The sequence below is a fragment of the Squalius cephalus genome (assembly GCF_949319135.1).
Source record: "Squalius cephalus genome assembly, chromosome: 7".
NCBI classification, from domain to species: domain Eukaryota; kingdom Metazoa; phylum Chordata; class Actinopteri; order Cypriniformes; family Leuciscidae; genus Squalius; species Squalius cephalus.
Genome location: NC_137128.1, coordinates 42,741,661 through 42,751,433, shown reverse-complemented (window position 1 = coordinate 42,751,433; position 9,773 = coordinate 42,741,661). Strand labels below are relative to the sequence as shown.

The 9,773-nt window shown below is 39.2% G+C and overlaps 1 protein-coding gene across 4 annotated transcripts in view; it reads right to left on the bottom strand.

Annotated features, from left to right (window-relative positions):
• Positions 1-1,860: 1,860 nt before the first annotated feature.
• adcyap1r1a (adenylate cyclase activating polypeptide 1a (pituitary) receptor type I) overlaps positions 1,861-9,773 on the bottom strand; it is a 67,517-nt gene continuing 59,604 nt past the window's right edge. For 2 of the 4 annotated variants that reach the window (XM_079876355.1, XM_079876353.1), the window contains 2 exons: positions 6,676-6,717; positions 1,861-5,393 (listed from right to left, as the gene is read on the bottom strand). In XM_079876355.1, the coding sequence (XP_079732481.1) occupies positions 5,169-5,393; positions 6,676-6,717 (267 nt within the window). In that variant the 3' untranslated portion in view covers positions 1,861-5,168. The remainder of the gene's footprint in view (positions 5,394-6,675; positions 6,718-9,773) is intronic. The other 2 variants (XM_079876356.1, XM_079876354.1) reach the window with 1 other exon arrangement.

Genomic DNA, 9,773 nt, shown 5'->3' with positions numbered 1-9,773 from the left:
AAATTGCATTTGCATGGAGTTGTAGACCTTCCCTACACATTTGTCTTTTTGTCAAATTTAAAGGTGCAGTAAGCGATTCCTGAGAAACACTGTTGATATTTGAAATCACCTGGAACGAACACACCCCTCCCTTCATTGCTCCGCCCCCAAAATCCATGAACACACAATGCAAGAGTGGATGTCTCCTTATAATAGAGCTGGTAAGTCCCGCCCCTTCCGCTACTCCCACTGGACCTCTAGGTTGAAAAATCGTCAATGCAAGTGAATGGGAGAAAATAATTATTTTCTGGTCCCGTTTGAATTGTGCCATGAATGTGAACATATGTTGTCTGTGAATTTTTAATATAATTTTTCGTGTAAAGAATGCTACAATTTAGCGGGTAGAAGTTTGATACGGTTAGACTTTGTGTAAGAGCACTTTGTGGACTACAACTCTTCGCTGCTTTCGACGCGTTTGAAACGTCACCACCACTCGCACACGGACACTAGCTCACCGATCCCGCTAAACATGGCTGTGTCTTTGGTGCACTTCACCGCCTTCTTTCAGGGAGAGGACAAAATCGTTGAGGTTGGCGAAAACCACGGGTAAGTCAACTTTATGGGGTGACGTCACATAGGCGACATGTAGTCTTTCTCGTTATGTCTTTTCCACAACTGCTAGCCGAAGAATCATACCATATACTGTTAAACTCGTAACATGAAAAATTATATAAAAAATTCACAGACAACATATGTTCACATTCATGGCACAATTCAAACGGGACCAGAAAATAATTATTTTCTCCCATTCACTTGCATTGACGATTTTTCAACCTAGAGGTCCAGTGGGGTTTTACGGATGGGCAGGACTTACCAGCTCTATAGCTGAAGCAAAGCAAAATAATGCTCAAAATGAAAAAAAGCGATGATGAACGAACGACAAGGAAGAAAAAAAACTGAACATACAGTACACAAGAGTATACATAAGCAAGAGTTGGTTGTTAGTCGCCAACCGCACACCAGCTCCAGGTAAACAATGATACTCAGAATTGTCCTGTTACTATAGCTAACATTACAACAACAGCATATCTTAGTTCTGTGAAACACAGTAAAACCAATGTTACTCACGTATGGAGAAGTAACAAACAACACAACCTCGGCATCTATTTTCAAGCTTTCTTGCTTCGGTCTCTCCAGCGCTGGAAAGCTTTTCTAATATTAACGCGGGTCCTGAAGCTCTTGCCTGATCATAACCCTTCTTTTTCCAGTGATATTCCTCTGACCTTTTCTCTTTTGTAATGCCTCTCAGCCATCTCTCTCTCTTCTTCGGTTTTATGGTGGGTGGCACCAACGTTAAGGTGCATTATCGCCACCTACTGTGTTGGAGTGTGGACCAGTTTACCCAGCCGTCTCTCTTTCAACAGTCTTTCTTCAAATCTCCCTCTTGCTCACTCTCTCTCCTCCCCATCATGAGTGGACACGCCCCCTACTGCTGATTGGCTCACTCACTCTCCTCCCCAACACGAGTGGACACACCCCTGTTGCTGATTGGCTCACTTACTCTCCTCCCCCAACACGAGTGGACACGCCCCATGTTGCTGATTGGCTCACTTACTCTCCTCCCCCAACACGAGTATACACGCCCCCTGTTGCTGATTGGCTACAAGTGTGTTGTGCCGCTCGGTCAGATCAACGCAGACACACAGTGTTTCTAAAATCGCTTACTGCACCTTTAAAAAAAATAAAATCAGGGGAGTTTAGCATTTTCCCACTTTGCACAGTGGAGTTAACAGCGAGCCAACCATATTCATACTGTATCTCTCTCACACACATTTAAAGAAGACACATGTATACATACATAAAAAAACTACACAAATTCCATAAATTCAAGAGTTGTATGTCAAGAATGGAATTCAGACACGTACAAAAATGTTCACAGGTCAAACATAGACATCATCTCTACATCAAAGCAGAAGAAACAGCAGGCAGCTTTACAGAGCAGCTGAATGTACAATACAGTTGTTGTCCGGGTGTTACATTCAGACTGAAATGAGTTAGTCCACAACATGAAGACATCTCAAAGACACAATGAAACTTCAGACCTACACGACAGACAATCCTCGTTCCTCAAAAATACAGCGCTCAATTATTCTATGAAATAAAAGCGACATCTACTGGCAGATAGATGTATTACAAGCACAAGAAAACACGTCTGTAACAGCTTTGAGACATGGTCGTTACCTTCTGAGCGCTCACACTCAGAATGACGGCTGGTGTCAAGAACATAGAAAGCAGCAAAATTCTCTCTCTCTTTTTTTTTCCATTTTCATGCAGATATATTAAGAAAGAGACACAGAGGGAGCTCGGCCCTCCCGTTACTATATCCAAACACATATGAAGCTCTATGTCGTAAGGTCACATGATCCAAGCAACATCTGACGCTCTGTTAATGACACTCTGTTAGGATTTCACAATTTATTTCAACAGACAAGTTCACTATCACTGAGAGCTTGTTCAAGATCATTAATATTTACAGACTGAAAAATGACGATAAGACAAAAATGAGAAAGGTCAAAGAGTTTTCATCACCGGTGAGCACTCATGGAATATTTTATTTAAAGACTCCCCTCGTCTGCCATTGGTCGGCAAACAGACACAGCCCCGCCCCAAACTCATGCCATTGGTTGAGCGAATGTTGCTGTTTGTGATGCTGAAACAAACATGTTTTTTTATAGCACCAAAGAGCTGTAGTGTTTACAATTTTCAAGCAGAAGCTAGCTACAAATGACTTATAGTTGTCTCTATTAAGAATAAAACGTATACTTTACATAAAAAATATTACTTTTAAAGGAACTGCAATTGTTGCCTCAACCAGGGTGGGGCTATTTTTATTCAGCCAATGAAAGATGGGGAGAGTGTATGAAACCTGTCATTATTTTTACACTTTTGTATGGTGATTCTAGAACAGATTACAAATTACACGCTTCAACTTTAAAATAACTACTAAGGGGGAAAAAAAAACATACATTTTCCACATTGTTTAAAAGAAAGATTTGTGCAATCTACACGACCATTACTTTCACTGTACATTTCAATAATTTCAACTCTGCCTCCAATATGATACACCGACAACTGAGCTGCAACAAAAGCATATTGCACTTCAAAATTGGCACGTTCATAATCACAGAAGTTTTACATACATCATTAGTACTTTATGTTGACTGCAAGTGTTGGCTAATGTAAAGAGAGAGTGCTGGTACATCCATCATTTACTGGCACATGTGCGTCTTTAACATACACAGAGGATATACACTCTAGAACTTCACAGCAGAGAAAAATACTGTACTGGAAATAAACAACACCGTTAGCATTAGAAGAGGCTGTTGCCACTTTATACACTGATGCACGTTGTTCTCGTGATCAAACATGTAAAATGTGAGGGATAACTAATTATGATTGTCAGTCAGTGGTGATGCAGTAAATTTGGTTGGCTTCATAGATTGACATCAGAGATTGTACTTGTAAAGAGTTGGGGTTAACTGTCTCTCAAGCTTTAAAAGGGTTCAATCCCAAACGAATTAAAATCTGTCATCATTTACTCATCATCATGCCATTTCAAACCTGTATGACATACTTTTACCATACAGTATTTCATATGACTTCTGCACCGTTTATGGTAGTAAAACGGCGCTTTGTTGGCCTTTTGGAGCTTGACGTAATTGTATATTTTCATTCTAAGAGGATAAACATTCAAAAAGTCCGATTTTGGAATGACATGAAGGTCAGTACATGATGACAGAATCTACAATTTTGGGTGAAATGCCCCTTTAACACTATCACATTTCATTCAGATGTCTCCTGTCAGCCCTAAAAAGCATTTATAATGCACCTGATAGTAACGTAATGGCATTGATTTGCGCATCTCAAAGCTTTAGATATGACTATATATGCATTCTAATACCACATATAAATGAATATATTTCTACTCGGTATAAAATAAAGATTGTAAAAGCAACCTGAACACTGAATCTGTTAATCTACACTACTAATTGACTAATAAATAAATCAATACCACACGGCACTGGTTGTTTAGAATAGATCCATCAAAGCTATTTTTGTGACCAACAGGCACTTCAGAATAAATTAGAGAGAATTGTGGGAATAGCTTCCTCGCTCCGGTAAAAGGTTTTTTTTTTTTTTTTTTTTTTTGACAATCCTTGGTTTGTTTAAATTGGCTCTGTGTAGTTATAAACCATTCGCATGACAAGAAGAATACACTGTCTAAAAGCTAAATCGAAACAACATTTACAGATAATCTAACGTCATGAGTCATTCATAAGTCTTTATATTATTGACATACTCTGTACTTACGGCTGATTGTAAAAAAATATGTTTTACAATCTCTCTGTGGAGAACACTGAATCAAATACACAGCATTTGAACGAGCAACACGAAGTCTGTACATTTTCTTTTATAGTGTAATTCTGATAAACACAGTAGCTTGCTGATAAAACAATACTTAAATGGTCACGTTTTGGCACTTTATGTTATTATTTTTTCCTTAAACTTATCGTAACACTGAATTGTAACCCGTCTCTCTGTCTCCGATTAGACACTAACTAATGTTCATCAAAACTAGAAAGCAATGTGCTATTGGTTTGACAAAAATGAATGTATGAACGTTTCTCTGACTACATTCTAACAACAAACGATTCACATTCTCTATGGCTCATAATGCGATATGAAAATTCACTCGAATTTCTGCTGCGATCTCATTTTGGCGTTTAGGGCAGCGGTGTGCAGCGTACAGCTCCCCTGCTCTGCATTATTATTGACTGAGAAAGAACGTACAACTCTTGTGATGAAATAACATTCTTTTATGCTCATATTTTCTTATTAGATTAATTAGAAAGCCTTCAAAAAGTTGCGTTATGGTCAAAAAGCTTTCTAACCTGAACTGCAACTTTTGTTAGCATTAGCTCAAAACAGTTTTGGCACTTTAAATATATCCCTGGACGAATCTTTTCTAACCGATTATGGGTGATTCGTTCAGGATCTTTTTTGGAATCTTTAAATACTTATCCAGAGAATTGATGAATAATTAATAGTTCTTCTCTCATTGTGAATGGCCGGCCCTACTGCAGGTGAAGAGGGTGAGTTGAGGGCGGGGCTTTAGGGACGTGGGCCAATCAGGCGCTCAGGTGGGCAGGTTGAGGTTGACCGTCTCGGCCAGTGGGCTGGACATGCGTATCTGTGAGCTGCTCTTGCTGAGGATGGACAGCTGCGTGCCCCCGTTCACCCCACTGCTCGCTAGCGAAGGATGACGCTGCTGCTTCAGGTCCACAGCAAAGTACCTGTTCACCGTCCAACTCCTCCATTTCCTCTTTATCTCCGACTGCACCTTTAGGGAGAAACTTGAAAAGGTCATTTTTTAATGTACTCAGCTGTAAGGGTGCACGCGTTCTCCACCAGTCCACACTCTCTCCCTCATGCTTTGCACAATGTCCTAGCCAGATGTGACGTGACACGTTTCAAGCATCAATTTTACTATCCTCGCAGAAAGCGAAATCATAGCCAATCAGAAGCTATTTGTTGTTTTATGTTCGGACTAATGAGATTTCACTATGTGCGGGGCTACCTACAACAATGCAACAAAGGAAAAAAAACATCAACTGACTAAGGGCCCTATCTTGCACCCAGCGCAATTGACTTTGTACACCGACACATGTATCATTCCTATTTTGCACCCGACGCACAGCGGACTTTTCCCTCAACAGACGCACGTCGGTAAATTAGGGAATAAACTTGCGCTCCCGGGGGCGGTTCAGTGAAAAGTGGAGGCGTGTTCCGGCGCAAACGTTCCCTGGTGCTATTTTGCAGTTTCAGAAAACAATTCCGCCACAGACCAGGAAACACCTAGTCTAAAGTCAGTGGCGTGTTATTCAGATGCTATTTTAAGGGCGCATGCTTGGCCATAATGTAGCGTGTGCACAACGCGCATACACTTTGCCTCTCTCACCTACGCACAGATGCAGCAGTTGCCATTTTTGTAAACCATACATAATTACAAGGAAAAATATTCCACATGAGGGAAATCATTGTGGTGTCCATGAAGATGTGAAAAAATAGGCATAAATCTAGCTTACACATTTACCCAAATTATTATATGCCTGTTTAACCGAAGCTAATTTGGGTGTTTCTCCATCCCCAAAGTCACTTCTCTGTCTTTTACGGCCCTGACGAGAACGTCGGTCTCCTCGGCTGTGAACCGCTCCTGGCAAATCCGCCGTTATAATATCAATCCGCCATGGAACAAGCGCGCCTGCTCTTAAAGGGAATGTGAGATGTCGCTCTGATTGGTTTATTTCACGTTACGCCCAAACCACACCTATGAGTAATGAAGCTACTTCAGACCAACCCATTTTAGATTTGCGAGATCCGCCCACAAAGTTACTTGCGTTTCGCGTTTGATACTTGCGTTTCAGATCGTTAAAATAGGGCCCTAAATGTCTTTTTGTGTGTAACATGGATGAAATTGATCGCTTGTCACTATCGCGTCATGCCTGGTTAGGATATGGTAGTAACTAAAAATAATTGTTTATGTAGTAATATTGGAACATTTATAGTGGAAATGTATTGTTTTCTAACCAAAAACAGATTGCATGCATTTGAGAATTTCAAATGAAATACTCTTACCTCTCCATTCAGAAAGCAGTACAGCACGGCCACCACAAAACCCTGCATTGAGTTAATATTATTACTAAAATGCATTAAAGGTAGGGTAGGTAGGATTTTTATTAAAAAAAAAATTTCAAATTTGTTTAAACTGTCTTTATATACCAATACATAATTAAAATGTAAGTGCTCTGAAAAAGAGAGTATAAAAATCGAGTGACTGTAGACCTTTTAATCTGCAATAAACACAGCTCATTATTTCCATTCGGGACGAAACAATTGATTGGTTTGGGCGACTGTCACTCACTCTCGCAACCATGGCTACCACCCCTGTTGCTACAAGATCTGCCCATATGCGCGCGCACCCGTTTGATTTGAGGAGTGCAAGAGAGGCGCGGAACCTACGAAGAGTAAAATTATGGCAGAGAAAGAGCATTCAAAATTCAAAGCACCTGCATATTCAGTCAGCGAAGGCAAACAAGGCAAAAACTACTTCCTCGGACACTGTTTGCCCGCACTCTTGAACGACCTCCTCTGCTTCGCCCTTGACCCCGGACCTGTCCTCGAACCGACGAAGCGGTACTTGTCTCCGGAGTGTAGTCCTCATTAGAGTCAACAATGTTTTCATCATGGAAACTCGCAAAACACCGTATATGTTATGAATCTTACACGAAATTCACCTTCATCACAGTGTAACTGATGATGGAAAAACGTGTATCAATGCAACCTGTTTTTAGCTTTGCCTTATAAATATAGCTCGTTACCTATAAATATAGCTTGTTACCGAATCAAACAAAGTATATTTTAAACTTTACCAGTTTCGATATGCTATCTTGATAGTGAGTACTAAAATAAATCTTATTTGTTTATATTTATAGTGATAAAGTTAGGTATTTTATTACATGTGATTCTGACATGATGTCACTGCATGCACTGCGCTCCTTCCTCTCCGCTCGTCTCAGGTAAATAAATGCGTCTTCCAGCTGAGCCTGAGCGGTTGGCGTCGCGCGTTCATGTGTTTTGGGGGCGTGGCTTTGGAAGGAGCTCAGAAGGGAGGGGGTGGAGTTAATGGAAATAATTAGCTGTGTTTACAACAGTCGTGAGAGGTCTACAGACACTCGATTTTTATACTCTCTTTTTCAGAGTACTTACATTTTAATTATGTATTGGTATATAAAGACAGTTTAAACAAATTTGGAATGTTTTTTTTTTAGAAAAATCCTACCTACCCTGCCTTTAAAAGTGCATTCAATTAATTAAAGATGCATTCAATTGTTTAATAGTGTCAGTAAAGACACTTGTAAAGTAACAAAAGATTTCAAATAAAGCTGTTCTTATGAACTTTCTATTCATCAAAAGAATTCTGGAAAAAACAATGTATCACGGTTTCCAAAAAAAAAACAAAAAAAAAAAAAATTAAGCAGCACAACTGTTTTCAACTTTGATAATAATAAGAGCAGCAAATCATCATATTAGTATGATTTCTGAAGGATCATGTGACGCTGAAGACTGGAGTAATGATGCTGAAAATTCAGCTTTGATCACAGGAATACATTTATCAAACACATTCAACATATATTCAACATACATATTAACATATATTCAAACAGAAAGCAGTTATTTTAAATTGTAATCATATTTCACAAAATTACTGTTTTTACTGTATTTTTGATCCACCGCCTTTGTGAGCATAAGATGCTTCTTTTAAAAACATTTTAAAATCTTACTGACCTCAAACTGTTCGTGTACACAAAAAAAATTAGTCTATTTATTCAATAAAGCTCCAAAACCTAGTGAGCTGCCTCGTTGTCTGCATAGGTGACTACCTTCTAAGGCATCATACTAAAAATGAAACAACACAAATAAAAATGAAGTGAATTGAAACTAGGGCTGTACTGTCCTAGTCGATTAGTCGATTAGTTGGTCGATACGTTCTGGTTCGACCAAAATTCTGATTGGTCGATTTTCTGCCGCGTTTATTTCATCAGTTTTGCCGCGCTGAGGCGCGCTCATTTCATCAGGTGGAAAGCACTAACTGCTAATGGGGGTGTTTTCAGAGTACCCTTGTTTCACTGTAACAGTCTGTCTTCAAAACACCCCCCTTGTTTTCACCTTTTTTGGATTAGTTCAACCCAAGAGAGAGCGTCGAGCGTAGAAGGTTTGATGCTGAATATTATTTATTTAATTGTGAGAGCGTTTAATAGTCAGTCCTCTTCTAACATGTCAACAACAAAGAAATCGACAGTGTGCCAGCATTTTGTTAAAATTGATAACAGGAAAAAGGTCGAATGCAAAGTTTGCAAGCAACAGTTTTCCACAGCTTGACGACAAACATGACATATCATCTAAAAGTGGTAAGCTCACTTGTCTGCGTTAGCTTGCCCAGTCTGTTTTGAGTAGGCTATGAACATATCAGAATTTGCATATTTCAATGTTTTAGTGTGATAACCTAACTTTTTTATTTTTTATTTGGAGCCTAATGCGCAATTGCGCTGTGCTGTTGGTTGTGTTAGTTTTGAGCCTAGGATGCTTTATTTTTCAGTTATGCACTTTATTTCGTTTCTGCTCTTGATCTGGTTTGTTTAATAAATATTTTTTTTTTATTAAAGTGGACGTGCCTTTTGTGTTTATTAAGAGTAAAAGCTTTAAGTTAATAGTCTATTCGTGTCTCAGCTGCGAAGCTGAGCTCATGTTCAGCCTCGCTCGGTGCGAGGACATGCACGGTGAAATGATAGTGTCTGACAGTTATAACTTATTATTATAACATATGACAAAAATAATTGTCTAAATTATGTTGCATATTCCTCAACAGTTCTTGTGATGATATCACTAGTTGACAACATAGTACTATTTTCGGAAATCATAAGCTATGATATTGCGCAGGTGCACGTGATGCAGCGCTGTCAGAGCTGACAGACTCGAGTGTCAGACTCATTTCAGTGCAAAATAATTAGGTCAAAAACGATTTAATATACTGCAAATAGCCTACTAGTTGTTTATGTTTATTTATAATTCATTTAGGCGGACAACAAGGCTACCAAGTACTGCGCACAGTGCGCATCTAATTAATTTAACGTTTTTTTTTCTAACATCATTTTTAGTCGATTTTAGTCGATTTT